The sequence below is a fragment of the Mobula hypostoma genome, chromosome 11 (genome assembly GCF_963921235.1).
Source record: "Mobula hypostoma chromosome 11, sMobHyp1.1, whole genome shotgun sequence".
Classification (NCBI taxonomy): domain Eukaryota; kingdom Metazoa; phylum Chordata; class Chondrichthyes; order Myliobatiformes; family Myliobatidae; genus Mobula; species Mobula hypostoma.
Window position 1 is genome coordinate 86843996 of NC_086107.1, and position 21058 is coordinate 86865053.

The following is a 21058-nucleotide window of genomic DNA, read 5'->3' on the forward strand; positions in this document are numbered from 1 at the left end:
AGAAGAAGGGGGACGGAGGGGTGGAGAGGTGGGAGAAGAAGGGGGACGGAGGGGTGGAGAGGTGGGAGAAGAAGGGGGACGGAGGGGTGGAGAGGTGGGAGAAGAAGGGGGACGGAGGGGTGGAGAGGTGGGAGAAGAAGGGGGACGGAGGGGTGGAGAGGTGGGAGAAGAAGGGGGACGGAGGGGTGGAGAGGTGGGAGAAGAAGGGGGACGGAGGGGTGGAGAGGTGGGAGAAGAAGGGGGACGGAGGGGGTGGAGGGGTGGGACAAGAAGGGGAAGGAGGGGCAGGATAAGAAGGGGGAAGGAGGGGTGGGACAAGAAAGGGAAGCAGGAGTGGGACAAGAAGGGGAAGGAGGGGTGGGACAAGAGGGAAGAGGGGTGCAGGGGAAGGAGGGGTGGGAAACGGAGGGGTGGAGGGGTGGGAGAAGAAGGGGGACGGAGGGGGTGGAGAGGTGAGAGAAGAAGGGGGACGGAGGGGGTGAAGAGGTGAGAGAAGAAGGGGGAAGGAGGGGTGGAGAGGTGGGAGAAGGGGGCACGGAGGGGTGGAGAGGTGGGAGAAGGAGGGGTGGGAGAAGGGGAAGGAGGGGTGGGAGAAGGGGGACGGAGGGGTGGAGAGGTGGGAGAAGAAGGGGGACGGAGGGGTGGAGAGGTGGGAGAAGAAGGGGGACGGAGGGGTGGAGAGGTGGGAGAAGAAGGGGGACGGAGGGGTGGAGAGGTGGGAGAAGAAGGGGGACGGAGGGGTGGAGAGGTGGGAGAAGAAGGGGGACGGAGGGGTGGAGAGGTGGGAGAAGAAGGGGGACGGAGGGGTGGAGAGGTGGGAGAAGAAGGGGGACGGAGGGGTGGAGAGGTGGGAGAAGAAGGGGGACGGAGGGGTGGAGAGGTGGGAGAAGGGGACGGAGGGGTGGAGAGGTGGGAGAAGGGGACGGAGGGGTGGAGAGGTGGGAGAAGAAGGGGACGGAGGGGTGGAGAGGTGGGAGAAGAAGGGGGACGGAGGGGTGGAGAGGTGGGAGAAGAAGGGGGACGGAGGGGTGGAGAGGTGGGAGAAGAAGGGGGACGGAGGGGTGGAGAGGTGGGAGAAGAAGGGGGACGGAGGGGTGGAGAGGTGGGAGAAGGGGGACGGAGGGGTGGAGAGGTGGGAGAAGAAGGGGGACGGAGGGGTGGAGAGGTGGGGTAGAAGGGGGACGGAGGGGTGGAGAGGTGGGAGAAGAAGGGGGACGGAGGGGTGGAGTGGTGGGAGAAGAAGGGGGACGAGGGGTGGAGTGGTGGGAGAAGAAGGGGGACGGAGGGGTGGAGAGGTGGGAGAAGAAGGGGGACGGAGGGGTGGAGAGGTGGGAGAAGAAGGGGGACGGAGGGGTGGAGAGGTGGGAGAAGAAGGGGGACGGAGGGGTGGAGAGGTGGGAGAAGAAGGGGGACGGAGGGGTGGAGAGGTGGGAGAAGAAGGGGGACGGAGGGGTGGAGAGGTGGGAGAAGAAGGGGGAAGGAGGGGTGAGAGGTGGGAGAAGAAGGGGGACGGAGGAGTGAGAGGTGGGAGAAGAAGGGGGACGGAGGGGTGGAAGGTGGGAGAAGGGGGGGAGATGGGAGGGGTGGGAGAAGAACGGGGACGGAGCGGGTGGAGAGGTGGGAGAAGAAGGGGGACAGAGGAGTGGAAGGGTGGGACAAGAAGGGGAAGGAGGGGTAGGATAAGAAGGGGGAAGGAGGGGTGGGACAAGAAGGGGAAGGAGGGGTGGGACAAGATGGGGAAGGAGGGGTGCATGGTAAATGGAGGGGTGGGAAAAGAAGGGGAGATGGAGGGGTGGGAGAAGAAGGGGGACGGAGGGGTGGAGAGGTGAGAGAAGAAGGGGGAAGGCGGGGTGGGGGAAGGGGGCAGGAGGGGTGGAGAGGTGGGAGAAGGGGGCAAGAGGGGTGGGAGAAGGGGAAGGAGGGGTGGGAGAAGAAGGGGGACGGAGGGGTGGAGAGGTGGGAGAAGAAGGGGGACGGAGGGGTGGAGAGGTGGGAGAAGAAGGGGGACGGAGGGATGGAGAGGTGGGAGAAGAAGGGGGACGGAGGGGTGGAGAGGTGGGAGAAGAAGGGGGACGGATGGGTGGAGAGGTGGGAGAAGAAGGGGGACGGAGTGGTTGAGAGGTGGGAGAAGAAGGGGGACGGAGGGGGTGGAGAGGTGAGAGAAGAAGGGGGACGGAGGGGTGGAGCGCTGGGAGAAGAAGGGGGACGGAGGGGTGGAGAGGTGGGAGAAGAAGGGGGTCGGAGGGGTGGAGAGGTGGGAGAAGAAGGGGGACGGAGGGGTGGAGAGGTGGGAGAAGGGGACGGAGGGGTGGAGAGGGGGGAGAAGAAGGGGGACGGAGAGGGTGGAGAGGTGGGAGAAGAAGGTGGACGGAGGGGTGGAGAGGTGGTAGAAGACGGGGGACGGAGGGGTGGAGAGGTGGGAGAAGAAGGGGGACGGAGGGGTGGAGAGGTGGGAGAAGGGGACGGAGGGGTGGAGAGGTGGGAGAAGAAGGGGGACGGAGGGGTGGACAGGTGGGAGAAGAAGGGGGACGGAGAGGGTGGAGAGATGGGAGAAGAAGGGGGACGGAGGGGTGGACAGGTGGGAGAAGAAGGGGGACGGATGGGTGGAGAGGTGGGAGAAGAAGGGGGACGGAGTGGTTGAGAGGTGGGAGAAGAAGGGGGACGGAGGGGTGGAGAGGTGGGAGCAGAAAAGGGACGGAGGGGTGGAGAGGTGGGAGAAGGGGACGGAGGGGTGGAGAGGTGGGTGAAGGGGATGGAGGGGTGGAGAAGTGGGAGAAGAAGGGGGACGGAGAGGGTGGAGAGATGGGAGAAGAAGGGGGACGGAGGGGTGGAGAGGTGGGAGAAGAAGGGGGGCGGAGGGGTGGAGAGGTGGGAGAAGAAGGGGGACGGAGGGGTGGAGAGGTGGGAGAAGAAGGGGGACGGAGGGGTGGAGAGGTGGGAGAAGAAGGGGGACTGAGGGGTGGAGAGGTGGGAGAAGAAGGGGGACGGAGGGGTGGAGAGGTGGAGAAGAAGGGGGACGGAGGGGTGGAGAGCTGGGAGAAGAAGGGGGACGGAGGGGTGGAGAGGTGGGAGAAGGGGACGGAGGGGTGGAGAGGGGGGAGAAGAAGGGGGACGGAGAGGGTGGAGAGGTGGGAGAAGAAGGTGGACGGAGGGGTGGAGAGGTGGTAGAAGAAGGGGGACGGAGGGGTGGACAGGTGGGAGAAGAAGGGGGACGGAGGGGGTGGAGAGGTGGGAGAAGAAGGGGGACGGAGGGATGGAGAGGTGGGAGAAGAAGGGGGACGGAGGGGTGGAGAGGAGGGAGAAGGGGGAGAGAGATGGGAGAAGGGGGACGGAGGGTGGAGAGGTGGGAGAAGAAGGGGGACGGAGGGGTGGAGAGGTGGGAGAAGAAGGGGGACGGAGGGGTGGAGAGGTGGGAGAAGAAGGGGACGGAGGGGTGGAGAGGTGGGAGAAGGGGGACGGAGGGGTGGAGAGGTGGGAGAAGGGGAGGAGGGGTGGGAGGAAGGGGATGGAGGGGTGGGAGAAGAACGGGGACGGAGGGGGTGGAGAGGTGGGAGAAGAAGGGGGACGGAGGGGTGGAGAGGTGGGAGAAGGAGGGGGCGGACGGGTGGAGAGGTGGGAGAAGAAGGGGGACGGAGGGAGTGGAGAGGTGGGAGAAGAAGGGGGACAGAGGGGTGGAGGGGTGGGACAAGAAGGGGGACGGAGGGGTGGAGAGGTGGGAGAAGAAGGGGGACGGAGGGGTGGAGAGGTGGGAGAAGGGGACGGAGGGATGGAGAGGTGGGAGAAGGGGACGGAGGGATGGAGAGGTGGGAGAAGGGGATGGAGGGGTGGAGAGGTGGGAGAAGAAGGGGGACGGAGAGGGTGGAGAGGTGGGAGAAGAAGGGGGACGGAGGGGTGGAGAGGTGGGAGAAGAAGGGGGACGGAGGGGTGGAGAGGTGGGAGAAGAAGGGGGACGGAGGGGTGGAGAGGTGGGAGAAGAAGGGGGACGGAGGGGTGGAGAGGTGGGAGAAGGGGACGGAGGGGTGGAGAGGGGGGAGAAGAAGGGGGACGGAGAGGGTGGAGAGGTGGGAGAAGAAGGGGGACGGAGAGGGTGGAGAGGTGGGAGAAGAAGGGGGACGGAGGGGTGGAGAGGTGGGAGAAGAAGGGGGACGGAGGGGTGGAGAGGTGGGAGAAGAAGGGGGACGGAGTGGTTGAGAGGTGGGAGAAGAAGGGGGACGGAGGGAGTGGAGAGGTGGGAGAAGGGGATGGAGGGGTGGAGAGGTGGGAGAAGAAGGGGGACGGAGAGGGTGGAGAGATGGGAGAAGAAGGGGGACGGAGGGGTGGAGAGGTGGGAGAAGAAGGGGGACGGAGGGGTGGAGAGGTGGGAGAAGAAGGGGGACGGAGGGGTGGAGAGGTGGGAGAAGAAGGGGGACGGAGGGGTGGAGAGGTGGGAGAAGAAGGGGGACGGAGGGGTGGAGAGGTGGGAGAAGAAGGGGGACGGAGGGGTGGAGAGGTGGGAGAAGAAGGGGGACGGAGGGGTGGAGAGGTGGGAGAAGAAGGGGGACGGAGGGGTGGAGAGGTGGGAGAAGAAGGGGGACGGAGGGGGTGGAGAGGTGGGAGAAGAAGGGGGACGGAGGGGTGGAGAGGTGGGAGAAGAAGGGGGACGGAGGGGTGGAGAGGTGGGAGAAGAAGGGGGACGGAAGGGTGGAGAGGTGGGAGAAGAAGGGGGACGGATGGGTGGAGAGGTGGGAGAAGAAGGGGGACGGAGGGGTGGAGAGGTGGGAGAAGAAGGGGGACGGAGGGGTGGAGAGGTGGGAGAGGAAGGGGGACGGAGGGGTGGAGAGGTGGGAGAAGAAGGGGGACGGTGGGGTGGAGAGGTGGGAGAAGAAGGGGGACGGAGGGGTGGAGAGGTGGGAGAAGGGGGGGAGATGGAGGGGTGGAGAGGTGGGGAGAAGGGGGACGGAGGGGTGGAGAGGAGGGGGGATAAGAAGGGGGAAGGAGGGGTGGAGAGGTGGGAGAAGAGGGGGACGGAGGGGGTGGAGGGTGGGAGAAGAAAGGGGGACGGAGGGGAATGGAGGGTGGGAGAAGAAGGGGAGATGGAGGGGTGGGAGAAGAAGGGGGACGGAGGGGGTGGAGAGGTGGGAGAAGAAGGGGGAAGGCGGGGTGGGAGAAGGGGGGCAGGAGGGGTGGAGAGGTGGGGAAGAAGGGGGACGGAGAGGGGTGGGAGAAGGGGAAGGAGGGGTGGGAAAGAAGGGGGACGGAGGGGTGGAGAGGTGGGAGAAGAAAGGGGGACGGAGGGGTGGAGAGGTGGGAGAGAAGGGGGACGGAGGAATGGAGAGGTGGGAGAAGAAGGGGGACGGAGGGGTGGAGAGGTGGGAGAAGAAGGGGGACGGAGGGGTGGAGAGGTGGGAGAAGAAGGGGGACGGAGGGGTGGAGAGGTGGGAGAAGAAGGGGGACGGAGGGGTGGAGAGGTGGGAGAAGAAGGGGGACGGAGGGGTGGAGAGGTGGGAGAAGAAGGGGGACGGAGGGGTGGAGAGGTGGGAGAAGAAGGGGGACGGAGGGGTGGAGAGGTGGGAGAAGAAGGGGGACGGAGGGGTGGAGAGGTGGGGAAGAAGGGGATGGAGGGGTGGAGAGGTGGGAGAAGAAGGGGGACGGAGAGGGTGGAGAGGTGGGAGAAGAAGGGGGACGGAGGGGTGGAGAGGTGGGAGAAGAAGGGGGACGGAGGGGTGGAGAGGTGGGAGAAGAAGGGGGACGGAGGGGTGGAGAGGTGGGAGAAGAAGGGGGACGGAGGGGTGGAGAGGTGGGAGAAGAAGGGGGACGGAGGGGTGGAGAGGTGGGAGAAGAAGGGGGACGGAGGGGTGGAGAGGTGGGAGAAGAAGGGGGACGGAGGGGTGGAGAGGTGGGAGAAGAAGGGGGACGGAGGGGTGGAGAGGTGGGAGAAGAAGGGGGACGGAGGGGTGGAGAGGTGGGAGAAGAAGGGGGACGGAGGGGTGGAGAGGTGGGAGAAGAAGGGGGACGGAGGGGTGGAGAGGTGGGAGAAGAAGGGGGACGGAGGGGTGGAGAGGTGGGAGAAGAAGGGGGACGGAGGGGTGGAGAGGTGGGAGAAGAAGGGGGACGGATGGGTGGAGAGGTGGGAGAAGAAGGGGGACGGAGGGGTGGAGAGGTGGGAGAAGAAGGGGGACGGAGGGGTGGAGAGGTGGGAGAAGAAGGGGGACGGATGGGTGGAGAGGTGGGAGAAGAAGGGGGACGGAGGGGTGGAGAGGTGGGAGAAGAAGGGGGACGGAGGGGTGGAGAGGTGGGAGAAGAAGGGGGACGGAGGGGTGGAGAGGTGGGAGAAGAAGGGGGAAGGAGGGGTGGAGAGGTGGGAGAAGAAGGGGGACGGAGGGGTGGAGAGGTGGGAGAAGAAGGGGGACGGAGGGGTGGAGAGGTGGGAGAAGAAGGGGGACGGAGGGGTGGAGAGGTGGGAGAAGAAGGGGGACGGAGGGGTGGAGAGGTGGGAGAAGAAGGGGGACGGAGGGGTGGAGAGGTGGGAGAAGAAGGGGGACGGAGGGATGGAGAGGTGGGAGAAGAAGGGGGACGGAGGGGTGGAGAGGTGGGAGAAGAAGGGGGACGGATGGGTGGAGAGGTGGGAGAAGAAGGGGGACGGAGGGGTGGAGAGGTGGGAGAAGAAGGGGGACGGAGGGGTGGAGAGGTGGAGAAGAAGGGGGAAGGGGGGTGGGGGAAGGGGGGAGGGGTGGAGAGGTGGGAGAAGGGGGAAGAGGGGGGAGAAGGGGGAGGAGGGGGGGGGAGAAGAAGGGGGACGGAGGGGGTGGAGAGGTGGGAGAAGAAGGGGGAGGAGGGGTGGAGAGGTGGGAGAAGAAGGGGGACGGAGGGGTGGAGAGGTGGAGAAGAAGGGGGACGGAGGGGTGGAGAGGGGGGAGAAGAAGGGGGACGGAGGGGTGGAGAGGTGGGAGAAGAAGGGGGACGGAGGGGTGGAGAGGTGGGAGAAGAAGGGGGACGGAGGGGTGGAGAGGTGGGAGAAGAAGGGGGACGGAGGGGTGGAGAGGTGGGAGAAGAAGGGGGACGGAGGGGTGGAGAGGTGGGAGAAGAAGGGGGACGGAGGGGTGGAGAGGTGGGAGAAGAAGGGGGACGGAGGGGTGGAGAGGTGGGAGAAGAAGGGGGACGGAGGGGTGGAGAGGTGGGAGAAGAAGGGGGACGGAGGGGTGGAGAGGTGGGAGAAGAAGGGGGACGGAGGGGTGGAGAGGTGGGAGAAGAAGGGGGACGGAGGGGTGGAGAGGTGGGAGAAGAAGGGGACGGAGGGGTGGAGAGGTGGAGAAGAAGGGGACGGAGGGGTGGAGAGGTGGGAGAAGAAGGGGGACGGAGGGGTGGAGAGGTGGGAGAAGAAGGGGGACGGAGAGGGTGGAGAGGTGGGAGAAGAAGGGGGACGGAGGGGTGGAGAGGTGGGAGAAGAAGGGGGACGGAGGGGTGGAGAGGTGGGAGAAGAAGGGGGACGGAGGGGTGGAGAGGTGGGAGAAGAAGGGGGACGGAGGGGTGGAGAGGTGGGAGAAGAAGGGGGACGGAGGGGTGGAGAGGTGGGAGAAGAAGGGGGACGGAGGGGTGGAGAGGTGGGAGAAGAAGGGGGACGGAGGGGTGGAGAGGTGGGAGAAGAAGGGGGACGGAGGGGTGGAGAGGTGGGAGAAGAAGGGGGACGGAGGGGTGGAGAGGTGGGAGAAGAAGGGGGACGGAGGGGTGGAGAGGTGGGAGAAGAAGGGGGACGGAGGGGTGGAGAGGTGGGAGAAGAAGGGGGACGGAGGGGTGGAGAGGTGGGAGAAGAAGGGGGACGGAGGGGGTGGAGAGGTGGGAGAAGAAGGGGGACGGAGGGGTGGAGAGGTGGGAGAAGAAGGGGGAGGAGGGTGGGGGACGGAGGGGTGGAGAGGTGGGAGAAGAAGGGGGACGGAGGGGTGGAGAGGTGGGAGAAGAAGGGGGACGGAGGGGTGGAGAGGTGGGAGAAGAAGGGGGACGGAGGGGTGGAGAGGTGGGAGAAGAAGGGGGACGGAGGGGTGGAGAGGTGGGAGAAGAAGGGGACGGAGGGGGTGGAGAGGTGGGGAAGAAGGGGGACGGAGGGGTGGAGAGGTGGGAGAAGAAGGGGGACGGAGGGGTGGAGAGGTGGGAGAAGAAGGGGGACGGAGGGGTGGAGAGGTGGGAGAAGAAGGGGGACGGAGGGGTGGAGAGGTGGGAGAAGAAGGGGGACGGAGGGGTGGAGAGGTGGGAGAAGAAGGGGGACGGAGGGGTGGAGAGGTGGGAGAAGAAGGGGGACGGAGGGGTGGAGAGGTGGGAGAAGAAGGGGGACGGAGGGGTGGAGAGGTGGAGAAGAAGGGGGACGGAGGGGTGGAGAGGTGGGAGAAGAAGGGGGACGGAGGGGTGGAGAGGTGGGAGAAGAAGGGGGACGGAGGGGTGGAGAGGTGGAGAAGAAGGGGGACGGAGGGGTGGAGAGGTGGGAGAAGAAGGGGGACGGAGGGGTGGAGAGGTGGGAGAAGAAGGGGGACGGAGGGGTGGAGAGGTGGGAGAAGAAGGGGGACGGAGGGGTGGAGAGGTGGGAGAAGAAGGGGGACGGAGGGGTGGAGAGGTGGGAGAAGAAGGGGGACGGAGGGGTGGAGAGGTGGGAGAAGGGGACGGAGGGGTGGAGAGGTGGGAGAAGGGGATGGAGGGGTGGAGAGGTGGGAGAAGAAGGGGGACGGAGAGGGTGGAGAGGTGGGAGAAGAAGGGGGACGGAGGGGTGGAGAGGTGGGAGAAGAAGGGGGACGGAGGGGTGGAGAGGTGGGAGAAGAAGGGGGACGGAGGGGTGGAGAGGTGGGAGAAGAAGGGGGACGGAGGGGTGGAGAGGTGGGAGAGAAGGGGGACGGAGGGGTGGAGAGGTGGGGAAGAAGGGGGACGGAGGGGTGGAGAGGTGGAGAAGAAGGGGAGGAGGGGTGGAGAGGTGGGAGAAGAAGGGGGACGGAGGGGTGGAGAGGTGGGAGAAGAAGGGGGACGGAGGGGTGGAGAGGTGGGAGAAGAAGGGGGACGGAGGGGTGGAGAGGTGGGAGAGAAGGGGGACGGAGGGGTGGAGAGGTGGGAGAAGAAGGGGGACGGAGGGGTGGAGAGGTGGGAGAAGGGGGACGGAGGGGTGGAGAGGTGGGAGAAGAAGGGGGACGGAGGGGTGGAGAGGTGGGAGAAGAAGGGGGACGGAGGGGTGGAGAGGTGGTAGAGAAGGGGGACGGAGGGGTGGAGAGTGGGAGAAGAAGGGGGACGGAGGGGTGGAGAGGTGGGAGAAGAAGGGGGACGGAGGGGTGGAGAGGTGGGAGAAGAAGGGGGACGGAGGGGTGGAGAGGTGGGAGAAGAAGGGGGACGGAGGGGTGGAGAGGTGGGAGAAGAAGGGGGACGGAGGGGTGGAGAGGTGGGAGAAGAAGGGGGACGGAGGGGTGGAGAGGTGGGAGAAGAAGGGGGACGGAGGGGTGGAGAGGTGGGAGAAGAAGGGGGACGGAGGGGTGGAGAGGTGGGGAGAAGGGGGACGGAGGGGTGGAGAGGTGGGAGAAGAAGGGGGACGGAGGGGTGGAGAGGTGGGAGAAGAAGGGGGACGGAGGGGTGGAGAGGTGGGAGAAGAAGGGGGACGGAGGGGTGGAGAGGTGGGAGAAGAAGGGGACGGAGGGGGTGGAGAGGTGGGAGAAGAAGGGGGACGGAGGGGTGGAGAGGTGGAGGGGGGAGGGGAGAAGAGAGGGGGACGGAGGGGTGGAGAGGTGGGAGAAGAAGGGGGACGGAGGGGTGGAGAGGTGGGAGAAGAAGGGGGACGGAGGGGTGGAGAGGTGGGAGAAGAAGGGGGACGGAGGGAGTGGAGAGGTGGGAGAAGAAGGGGGACGGAGGGGTGGAGAGGTGGGAAGAAGGGGGACGGAGGGGTGGAGAGGTGGGAGAAGAAGGGGGACGGAGGGGTGGAGAGGTGGGAGAAGAGGGGGACGGAGGGGTGGAGAGGTGGGAGAAGAAGGGGGACGGAGGGGTGGAGAGGTGGGAGAAGAAGGGGGACGGAGGGGTGGAGAGGTGGGAGAAGAAGGGGGACGGAGGGGTGGAGAGGTGGGGAGAAGAAGGGGGACGGAGGGGTGGAGAGGTGGGAGAGAAGGGGGACGGAGGGGTGGAGAGGTGGGAGAGAGGGGGACGGAGGGGTGGAGAGGTGGGAGAAGGGGACGGAGGGGTGGAGAGGTGGGAGAAGAAGGGGACGGAGGGGTGGAGAGGTGGGAGAAGAAGGGGGACGGAGGGGTGGAGAGGTGGGAGAAGAAGGGGGACGGAGGGGTGGAGAGGTGGGAGAAGAAGGGGGACGGAGGGGTGGAGAGGTGGGAGAAGAAGGGGGACGGAGGGGTGGAGAGGTGGGAGAAGAAGGGGGACGGAGGGGTGGAGAGGTGGGAGAAGAAGGGGGACGGAGGGGTGGAGAGGTGGGAGAAGAAGGGGGACGGAGGGGTGGAGAGGTGGGAGAAGAAGGGGGACGGAGGGGTGGAGAGGTGGGAGAAGAAGGGGGACGGAGGGGTGGAGAGGTGGGAGAAGAAGGGGGACGGAGGGGTGGAGAGGTGGGAGAAGAAGGGGGACGGAGGGGTGGAGAGGTGGGAGAAGAAGGGGGACGGAGGGGTGGAGAGGTGGGAGAAGAAGGGGGACGGAGGGGTGGAGAGGTGGGAGAAGAAGGGGGACGGAGGGTGGAGAGGTGGGAGAAGAAGGGGACGGAGGGGTGGAGAGGTGGGAGAAGAAGGGGGACGGAGGGGTGGAGAGGTGGGAGAAGAGGGGGACGGAGGGGTGGAGAGGTGGGAGAAGAAGGGGGACGGAGGGGTGGAGAGGTGGGAGAAGAAGGGGGACGGAGGGGTGGAGAGGTGGGAGAAGAAGGGGGACGGAGGGGTGGAGAGGTGGGAGAAGAAGGGGGACGGAGGGGTGGAGAGGTGGGAGAAGAAGGGGGACGGAGGGTGGAGAGGTGGGAGAAGAAGGGGGACGGAGGGGTGGAGAGGTGGGAGAAGAAGGGGGACGGAGGGGTGGAGAGGTGGGAGAAGAAGGGGGACGGAGGGTGGAGAGGTGGGAGAAGAAGGGGGACGGAGGGGTGGAGAGGTGGGAGAAGAAGGGGGACGGAGGGGTGGAGAGGTGGGAGAAGAAGGGGGACGGAGGGGTGGAGAGGTGGGAGAAGAAGGGGGACGGAGGGGTGGAGGAGGTGGGACAAGAAGGGGGCGGAGGGGTGGGAAAGAAGGGGGAAGGAGGGGTGGGACAAGAAGGGGAAGGAGGGGTGGGACAGAAGGGGAAGGAGGGGGAGAAGGAGGGGGAGGGGTGGGACAAGAAGGGGAGAGGGGTGGAGGGGTGGAGGGGTGGGAAGGGGGACGGAGGGGTGGAGAGGTGGAGAAGAAGGGGGAGGAGGGGTGGAGGGGGAGAAGAAGGGGGAGGAGGGGTGGAGAGGTGGGAGAAGAAGGGGGACGGAGGGGTGGAGAGGTGGGAGAAGAAGGGGGACGGAGGGGTGGAGAGGTGGGAGAAGGGGGACGGAGGGGTGGAGAGGTGGGAGAAGAAGGGGGACGGAGGGGTGGAGAGGTGGGAGAAGAAGGGGGACGGAGGGGTGGAGAGGTGGGAGAAGAAGGGGGACGGAGGGGTGGAGAGGTGGGAGAAGAAGGGGGACGGATGGGTGGAGAGGTGGGAGAAGAAGGGGGACGGAGTGGTTGAGAGGTGGGAGAAGAAGGGGGACGGAGGGGGTGGAGAGGTGAGAGAAGAAGGGGGACGGAGGGGTGGAGCGCTGGGAGAAGAAGGGGGACGGAGGGGTGGAGAGGTGGGAGAAGAAGGGGGTCGGAGGGGTGGAGAGGTGGGAGAAGTAGGGGGACGGAGGGGTGGAGAGGTGGGAGAAGGGGACGGAGGGGTGGAGAGGGGGGAGAAGAAGGGGGACGGAGAGGGTGGAGAGGTGGGAGAAGAAGGTGGACGGAGGGGTGGAGAGGTGGGAGAAGAAGGGGGACGGAGGGGTGGAGAGGTGGGAGAAGAAGGGGGACGGAGGGGTGGAGAGGTGGGAGAAGAAGGGGGACGGAGGGGTGGAGAGGTGGGAGAAGGGGATGGAGGGGTGGAGAGGTGGGAGAAGAAGGGGGACGGAGAGGGTGGAGAGATGGGAGAAGAAGGGGGACGGAGGTGTGGACAGGTGGGAGAAGAAGGGGGACGGATGGGTGGAGAGGTGGGAGAAGAAGGGGGACGGAGGGGTGGAGAGGTGGGAGAAGAAGGGGGACGGAGGGGTGGAGAGGTGGGAGCAGAAAAGGGACGGAGGGGTGGAGAGGTGGGAGAAGGGGACGGAGGGGTGGAGAGGTGGGCGAAGGGGATGGAGGGGTGGAGAAGTGGGAGAAGAAGGGGGACGGAGAGGGTGGAGAGATGGGAGAAGAAGGGGGACGGAGGGGTGGAGAGGTGGGAGAAGAAGGGGGGCGGAGGGGTGGAGAGGTGGGAGAAGAAGGGGGACGGAGGGGTGGAGAGGTGGGAGAAGAAGGGGGACGGAGGGGTGGAGAGGTGGGAGAAGAAGGGGGACGGAGGGGTGGAGAGGTGGGAGAAGAAGGGGGACGGAGGGGTGGAGAGGTGGGAGAAGAAGGGGGACGGAGGGGTGGAGAGGTGGTAGAAGGGGGACGGAGGGGTGGAGAGGTGGGAGAAGAAGGGGGACGGAGGGGTGGAGAGGTGGGAGAAGGGGACGGAGGGGTGGAGAGGGGGGAGAAGAAGGGGGACGGAGAGGGTGGAGAGGTGGGAGAAGAAGGTGGACGGAGGGGTGGAGAGGTGGTAGAAGAAGGGGGACGGAAGGGTGGACAGGTGGGAGAAGAAGGGGAACGGAGGGGGTGGAGAGGTGGGAGAAGAAGGGGGACGGAGGGATGGAGAGGTGGGAGAAGAAGGGGGACGGAGGGGTGGAGAGGAGGGAGAAGGGGGACTCAGGGGGTGGAGAGGTGGGAGAAGAAGGGGGACGGAGGGATGGAGAGGTGGGAGAAGAAGGGGGACGGAGGGGTGGAGAGGTGGGAGAAGAAGGGGGACGGAGGGGTGGAGAGGTGGGAGAAGAAGGGGACGGAGGGGGTGGAGAGGTGGGAGAAGGGGGACTGAGGGGACGGAGGGGTGGGAGAAGAAGGGGAGATGGAGGGGTGGGAGAAGAACGGGGACGGAGGGGTGGAGAGGTGGGAGAAGAAGGGGGACGGAGGGGTGGAGAGGTGGGAGAAGGAGGGGGACGGAGGGGTGGAGAGGTGGGAGAAGAAGGGGGACGGAGGGGGTGGAGAGGTGGGAGAAGAAGGGGGACGGAGGGGTGGAGAGGTGGGAGAAGAAGGGGGACGGAGGGGTGGAGAGGTGGGAGAAGAAGGGGGACGGAGGGGTGGAGAGGTGGGAGAAGGGGACGGAGGGATGGAGAGGTGGGAGAAGGGGACGGAGGGATGGAGAGGTGGGAGAAGGGGATGGAGGGGTGGAGAGGTGGGAGAAGAAGGGGGACGGAGAGGGTGGAGAGATGGGAGAAGAAGGGGGACGGAGGGGTGGAGAGGTGGGAGAAGAAGGGGGACGGAGGGGTGGAGAGGTGGGAGCAGAAAAGGGACGGAGGGGTGGAGAGGTGGGAGAAGGGGACGGAGGGGTGGAGAGGTGGGAGAAGGGGATGGAGGGGTGGAGAGGTGGGAGAAGAAGGGGGACGGAGAGGGTGGAGAGATGGGAGAAGAAGGGGGACGGAGGGGTGGAGAGGTGGGAGAAGAAGGGGGACGGATGGGTGGAGAGGTGGGAGAAGAAGGGGGACGGAGTGGTTGAGAGGTGGGAGAAGAAGGGGGACGGAGGGAGTGGAGAGGTGGGAGAAGAAGGGGGACAGAGGGGTGGAGGGGTGGGACAAGAAGGGGGACGGAGGGGTGGAGAGGTGGGAGAAGAAGGGGGACGGAGGGGTGGAGAGGTGGGAGAAGAAGGGGGACGGAGGGGTGGAGAGGTGGGAGAAGAAGGGGGACGGAAGGGTGGAGAGGTGGGAGAAGAAGGGGGACGGATGGGTGGAGAGGTGGGAGAAGAAGGGGGACGGAGGGGTGGAGAGGTGGGAGAAGAAGGGGGACGGAGGGGTGGAGAGGTGGGAGAAGAAGGGGGACGGAGGGGTGGAGAGGTGGGAGAAGAAGGGGGACGGAGATGTGGAGAGGTGGGAGAAGAAGGGGGACGGAGGAGTGGAGAGGTGGGAGAAGAAGGGGGACGGAGGGGTGGAGAAGTGGGAGAAGAAGGGGGACGGAGGGGTGGAGAGGTGGGAGAAGAGGGGACGGAGGGGTGGGAGAAGAAGGGGAGATGGAGGGGTGGGAGAAGAACGGGGACGGAGGGGGTGGAGGGTGGGAGAAGAAGGGGGACGGAGGGGTGGAGATGTGGGAGAAGGAGGGGGACGGAGGGGTGGAGAGGTGGGAGAAGAAGGGGGACGGAGGGAGTGGAGAGGTGGGAGAAGAAGGGGGACAGGGGGGTGGAGGGGTGGGAGAAGGGGACGGAGGGATGGAGAGGTGGGAGAAGGGGATGGAGGGGTGGAGAGGTGGGAGAAGAAGGGGGACGGAGAGGGTGGAGAGATGGGAGAAGAAGGGGGACGGAGGGGTGGAGAGGTGGGAGAAGAAGGGGGACGGAGGGGTGGAGAAGTGGGAGAAGAAGGGGGACGGAGGGGTGGAGAGGTGGGAGAAGAAGGGGGACGGAGGGGTGGAGAGGTGGGAGAAGGGGACGGAGGGGTGGAGAGTTGGGAGAAGAAGGGGGACGGAGAGGGTGGAGAGGTGGGAGAAGAAGGGAGACGGAGGGGTGGAGAGGTGGGAGAAGAAGGGGGACGGAGGGGTGGAGAGGTGGGAGAAGAAGGGGGACGGAGTGGTGGAGAGGTGGGAGAAGAAGGGGGACAGAGGGGTGGAGAGGTGGGAGAAGAAGGGGACGGAGGGGTGGAGAGGTGGGAGAAGAAGGGGGACGGTGGGGGTGGAGAGGTGGGAGAAGAAGGGGGACGGAGGGGTGGAGAGGTCGGAGAAGAAGGGGGACGGAGGGGTGGAGAGGTGGGAGAAGAAGGTTGACGGAGTGGTGGGAGAAGAAGGGGAGATGGAGGGGTGGGAGAAGAACGGGTACGGAGGGGGTGGAGAGGTGGGAGAAGAGGGACAGAGGGGTGGAGGGGTGGGAGAAGAAGGGGAAGTACGGGTGGGAGAAGAAGGGGGAAGGAGGGGTGGGACAAGAAGGGGAAGGAGGGGTGCAGGGGAAATGGAGGGGTGGGAAAAGAAGGGGAGATGGAGGGGTGGGAGAAGAAGGGGGACGGAGGGGGTGGAGAGATGAGAGAAGAAGGGGGAAGGAGGGGTGGGGGAAGGGGGCAGGAGGGGTGGAGAGGTGGGAGAAGGAGGCAAGAGGGGTGGGAGAAGGGTAAGGAGGGGTGGGAGAAGGGGGACGGAGGGGTGGAGAGGTGGGTGAAGAAGGGGGACGGAGAGGTGGTGAGGTGGGAGAAGAAGGGGGACGGAGGGATGGAGAGGTGGGAGAAGAAGGGGGACGGAGGGATGGAGAGGTGGGAGAAGAAGGGGGACGGAGGGATGGAGAGGTGGGAGAAGAAGGGGGACGGAGGGGTGGAGAGGTGGGAGAAGAAGGGGTACGGGGGAGTGGAGAGGTGGGAGAAGAAGGGGGACGGATGGGTGGAGAGGTGGGAGAAGAAGGGGGACGGAGGGGTGGAGAGGTGGGAGAAGAAGGGGGACGGAGGGGTGGAGAGGTGGGAGAAGAAGGGGAACGGAGGGGTGGAGAGGTGGGAGAAGAAGGGGGACGGAGTGGTGTAGAGGTGGGAGAAGAAGGGGGACGGAGGGGTGTAGAGGTGGGAGAAGAAGGGGGACGGAGGGGTGGAGAGGTGGGAGAAGAAGGGGGACGGAGGGGTGGAGAGGTGGGAGAAGAAGGGGGACTGAGGGGTGGAGAGGTGGGAGAAGGGGGACGGAGGGGTGGAGAGGTGGGAGAAGAAGAGGGACGGAGGGGTGGAGAGGAGGGAGAAGAAGGGGGACGGAGGGGTGGAGAGGTGGGAGAAGAAGGGGGACGGAGGGGTGGAGAGCTGGGAGAAGAAGGGGGACGGAGGGGTGGAGAGGAGGGAGAAGAAGGGGGACGGAGGGGTGGAGAGGTGGGAGAAGAAGGGGGACGGAGGGGTGGAGAGCTGGGAGAAGAAGGGGGACGGAGGAGTGGAGAGGTGGGAGAAGAAGGGGGACGGAGGGGTGGAGAGGTGGGAGAAGGGGGACGGAGGGGTGGAGAGGTGGGAGAAGAAGGGGGACGTAGGGGTGGAGAGGTGAAAGAAGGGGTACGGAGGGGTGGGAGAAGAAGAGGGACGGACGGGGTGTTGAGGTGGGAGAAGAAGGGGGACGGAGGGATGGAGAGGTGGGAGAAGAAGGGGGACGGAGATGTGGAGAGGTGGGAGAAGAAGGGGGACGGAGGAGTGGAGAGGTGGGAGAAGAAGGGGGACGGAGGGGTGGAGAAGTGGGAGAAGAAGGGGGACGGAGGGGTGGAGAGGTGGGAGAAGGGGGACTGAGGGGACGGAGGGGTGGGAGAAGAAGGGGAGATGGAGGGGTGGGAGAAGAACGGGGACGGAGGGGGTGGAGAGGTGGGAGAAGAAGGGGGACGGAGGGGTGGAGAGGTGGGAGAAGAAGGGGGACGGAGGGGTGGAGAGGTGGGAGAAGAAGGGGGACGGAGGGAGTGGAGAGGTGGGAGAAGAAGGGGGACAGGGGGGTGGAGGGGTGGGAGAAGGGGACGGAGGGATGGAGAGGTGGGAGAAGGGGATGGAGGGGTGGAGAGGTGGGAGAAGAAGGGGGACGGAGAGGGTGGAGAGATGGGAGAAGAAGGGGGACGGAGGGGTGGAGAGGTGGGTGAAGACGGGGGCCGGAGGGGTGGAGAAGTGGGAGAAGAAGGGGGACGGAGGGGTGGAGAGGTGGGAGAAGAAGGGGGACGGAGGGGTGGAGAGGTGGGAGAAGGGGACGGAGGGGTGGAGAGTTGGGAGAAGAAGGGGGACGGAGAGGGTGGAGAGGTGGGAGAAGAAGGGAGACGGAGGGGTGGAGAGGTGGGAGAAGAAGGGGGACGGAGTGGTGGAGAGGTGGGAGAAGAAGGGGGACAGAGGGGTGGAGAGGTGGGAGAAGAAGGGGACGGAGGGGTGGAGAGGTGGGAGAAGAAGGGGGACGGTGGGGGTGGAGAGGTGGGAGAAGAAGGGGGACGGAGGGGTGGAGAGGTCGGAGAAGAAGGGGGACGGAGGGGTGGAGAGGTGGGAGAAGAAGGTTGACGGAGTGGTGGGAGAAGAAGGGGAGATGGAGGGGTGGGAGAAGAACGGGTACGGAGGGGGTGGAGAGGTGGGAGAAGAGGGACAGAGGGGTGGAGGGGTGGGAGAAGAAGGGGAAGTACGGGTGGGAGAAGAAGGGGGAAGGAGGGGTGGGACAAGATGGGGAAGGAGGGGTGCAGGGTAAATGGAGGGGTGGGAAAAGAAGGGGAGATGGAGGGGTGGGAGAAGAAGGGGGACGGAGGGGGTGGAGAGGTGAGAGAAGAAGGGGGAAGGCGGGGTGGGGGAAGGGGGCAGGAGGGGTGGAGAGGTGGGAGAAGGAGGCAAGAGGGGTGGGAGAAGGGTAAGGAGGGGTGGGAGAAGGGGGACGGAGGAGTGGAGAGGTGGGAGAAGAAGGGGGACGGAGGGGTGGAGAGGTGGGAGAAGATGGGGAACGGAGGGGTGGGAGAAGAAGGGGAGATGGAGGGGTGGGGGAAGAAGGGGGACGGAGGGGGTGGAGAGGTGGGAGAAGAAGGGGGACAGAGGGGTGGAGGGGTGGGACAAGAAGGGGAAGGAGGGGTGGGAGAAGAAGGGGGAAGGAGGGGTGGGAAAAGAAGGGGAGATGGAGGGGTGGGAGAAGAATGGGGACGGAGGGGGTGGAGAGGTGGGAGAAGAAAGGGGACGGAGGGATGGAGAGGTGGGAGAAGAAGGGGGACGGAGGGGTGGGACAAGAAGGGGAAGTAGGGGTGGGAGAAGGGGGAAGGAGGGGTGGGAAAAGAAGGGGAGATGGAGGGGTGGGAGAAGAATGGGGACGGAGGGGGTGGAGAGGTGGGAGAAGAAGGGGGACGGAGGGGGTGGAGAGGTGAGAGAAGAAGGGGGAAGGAGGGGTGGGGGAAGGGGGCAGGACGGGTGGAGAGGTGGGAAAAGGGGGCAAGAGGGGTGGCAGAAGGGGAAGGAGGGGTGGGAGAAGGGGGACGGAGGGGTGGAGAGGTGGGAGAAGAAAGGGGACGGAGGGATGGAGAGGTGGGAGAGAAGGGGGACGGAGGGATGGAGAGGTGGGAGAAGAAGGGGTACGGAGGAGTGCAGAGGTGGGAGAAGAAGGGGGACGGAGGGGTGGAGAGGTGGGAGAAGAAGGGGGACGGAGGGGTGGAGAGTAGGGAGAAGAAGGGGACGGAGGGGTGGAGAGGTGGGAGAAGAAGGGGGACGGAGGGGGTGGAGAGGTGGGAGAAGAAGGGGGACGGAGGGGTGGAGAGGTGGGAGAAGAAGGGTGACGGAGTGGTGGGAGAAGAAGGGGAGATGGAGGGGTGGGAGAAGAACGGGGACGGAAGGGGTGGAGAGGTGGGAGACTAAGAGGGACAGAGGGGTGGAGGGGTGGGACAAGAAGGGGGAAGGAGGGGTGGGACAAGAAGGGGGAAGGAGGGGTGGGACAAGAAGGGGGAAGGAGGGGTGCAGGTGAAATGGAGGGGTGGGAAAAGAAGGGGAGATGGAGGGGTGGGAGAAAAAGGGGGACGGAGGGGATGGAGAGGTGGGAGAAGAAGGGGGACGGAGGGGGTGGAGAGGTGAGAGAAGAAGGGGGAAGGCGGGGTGGGGGAAGGGGGCAGGAGGGGTGGAGAGGTGGGAGAAGGGGGCAAGAGGGGTGGGAGAAGGGTAAGGAGGGGTGGGAGAAAGGGGACGGAGGGGTGGAGAGGTGGGAGAAGAAGGGGACGGAGAGGTGGAGAGGTGGAAGAAGAAGGGGGACGGAGGGATGGAGAGGTGGGAGAAGAAGGGGGACGGAGGGATGGAGAGGTGGGAGAAGAAGGGGGACGGAGGGGTGGAGAGGTGGGAGAAGAAGGGGGACGGAGGGGGTGGAGAGGTGGGAGAAGAAGGGGTACGGGGGAGTGGAGAGGTGGGAGAAGAAGGGGGACGGATGGGTGGAGAGGTGGGAGAAGAAGGGGGACGTTGGGGTGGAGAGGTGGGAGTAGAAGGGGGATGGAGGGGGTGGATAGGTGGGAGAAGAAGGGGGACGGAGGGGGTGGAGAGGTGGGAGAAGAAGGGGGACGGAGGGGGTGGAGAGTTGGGAGAGGATGGGAAGCAGAGGAGAGAGGAGGTGAGAGAGGAGAAGGAGTGAGACGAAGGTGGAGGAGGGAGGGCAGAGGGGGAGGGCGGACAGGGAGGAGGGACCGATAGACCCACCTATTTAAGCCTAGCCTAACCACAGGACAATTTACAATGACCAGTGAACCTACTAACTGTAAGTATTTGGACTGTGGGAGAAAACCAGAGCACCTGGAGAAATCCCACGCATTCACAGGGAAAACACAGAAACTCCTTACAGGCAGTGGTGGTTGTTGAACCCAGTCACCTGTGCTGTAAAGCGTTGTGCTAACCACTATATGCTACAGTGCCACCCCAAGTTCTGCCTATATGGTCTCCCAGGACAATTAAAATATACTTTAACCTTTCTGTGTAGTATTAGCAAATTTCCCTGAAAGGATATTTATCCCTGACAGGTTCCAGGGCAATACATTCCTCTTGTACAGGTTGCCTCTACCCAAGAAGAGAACCTCAAAAAATATGCTTTTCCATTTATGAGCAACCATTTTAATCTGCATTCACATACATCGGTCCATGGCTTCCTCTACTGCCTCAATGAGGCCAATCTCAAACTGCAGAAGCACCACTGTCTGGGTATTGTCCAACCAAATGGCATGAACAGTCATTTCCCCAATTTCGAGGAAAAATTTCCCCTTCCCTCTACTCTATTCCTCCCTCTGGTCTCTTACCTCTCCTCTCCTGCTTCACCTCCCCGAGTCCGTTTATCCCATGGTCTACTTTCCACTCCCATCAGATTCTTTCCTCTACAACATGTTACCTTTCCCAACATTACCTCCCCGCTACTCACATCATCCTCCTCCCCCACCTACCTGGCTTCACTCATCACCTTCTAGCTTGTCCTCCTTCCCCTGTGCCCTCCTTTTTATGCTGGCATCTTTCCCCTTCCTTTTCAGTCCCGATAAAGGGTCTCGGGAAATAATGACCGTCTGTTCATTTACACTGACGCTACCTAACCTGCTGAATTCCTCCAGCAGTTTGTATATGTTGCATGGTGACTTACCACCACTCCGAGCCCGGTGCTGGACGGCTGATACGCTGGCGGTAAATGGTTTCCCTTCTGTTATTGGCTAAGGTTAGAGATAGGGCGGGGTTTCGTACACGCTGCTCGTCTAATGGCCAGAGCACACGTCGCTCCGGTTGAATCACAGCCTCCGGTATTCTGCATGATTGACGAACCGTTTCGTTTGACCGGCAGGTGTATCAGCCAATGATAGGAGGGTACAGAGGTAGGTCTGGACTGTGACTAGCCAAGCAGAAAGGACCGTCATGCTCCGCCCCTCGTACACCACCGTTCTCTCACCATGACATGCCTCAGTGAGTTGTTACTGTCGGTGTTGGCTGGCCTATGAGTTAAAAAGAACGGACGTAGTTTAACGCCTCAGCGGGTCATCGGGAGCAGCGGTTGTTTGTGCGGGTTGAGGAGGGCTGTTGAAGCTGTGAAAGAGTCGGACTACAACTTTCAGATTGCTCCGCGGCATCGCAGGTTTATCAGCTGCCTCCTCTTGACAGCACCGCCTGCCGGGAGTTGTAGTTTAGTTTGAGCGGCCATCTTGTGCGACGGTTGGAGCTCGGCCCGCCCAAGGTTTTCGTAGTTGAATATGGAGGGCTGGCGGATGTGAGACTAATGACCCAAAGTATGCAAGATGCAGCCGCTGTAAAGTGCAATATGTGCCTTACTGAGGAAGAGGGAGCTACAACCGCCATTTTTCCGCGGTCATTTTCACTGGGGCAGGAGTTGGGGAGAAAATGGGGCAATATCGTAGATCTTCCCTAGTTTTGTAATCACGATGGGGTTGCAGT

General features: G+C 64.6%; 1 protein-coding gene across 1 annotated transcript in view; it reads right to left on the reverse strand.

Moving 5' to 3' along the window:
- LOC134353490 (hemicentin-1-like) overlaps positions 1–20526 on the reverse strand; it is a 141561-nt gene extending 121035 nt beyond the window's left edge. The window contains exons 1-2 of the mRNA XM_063061494.1: positions 20521–20526; positions 20259–20325 (exon numbers count right to left, since the gene is read on the reverse strand). Coding sequence (XP_062917564.1) covers positions 20259–20325; positions 20521–20526 — 73 coding nt within the window. The remainder of the gene's footprint in view (positions 1–20258; positions 20326–20520) is intronic.
- Positions 20527–21058: the final 532 nt, after the last annotated feature.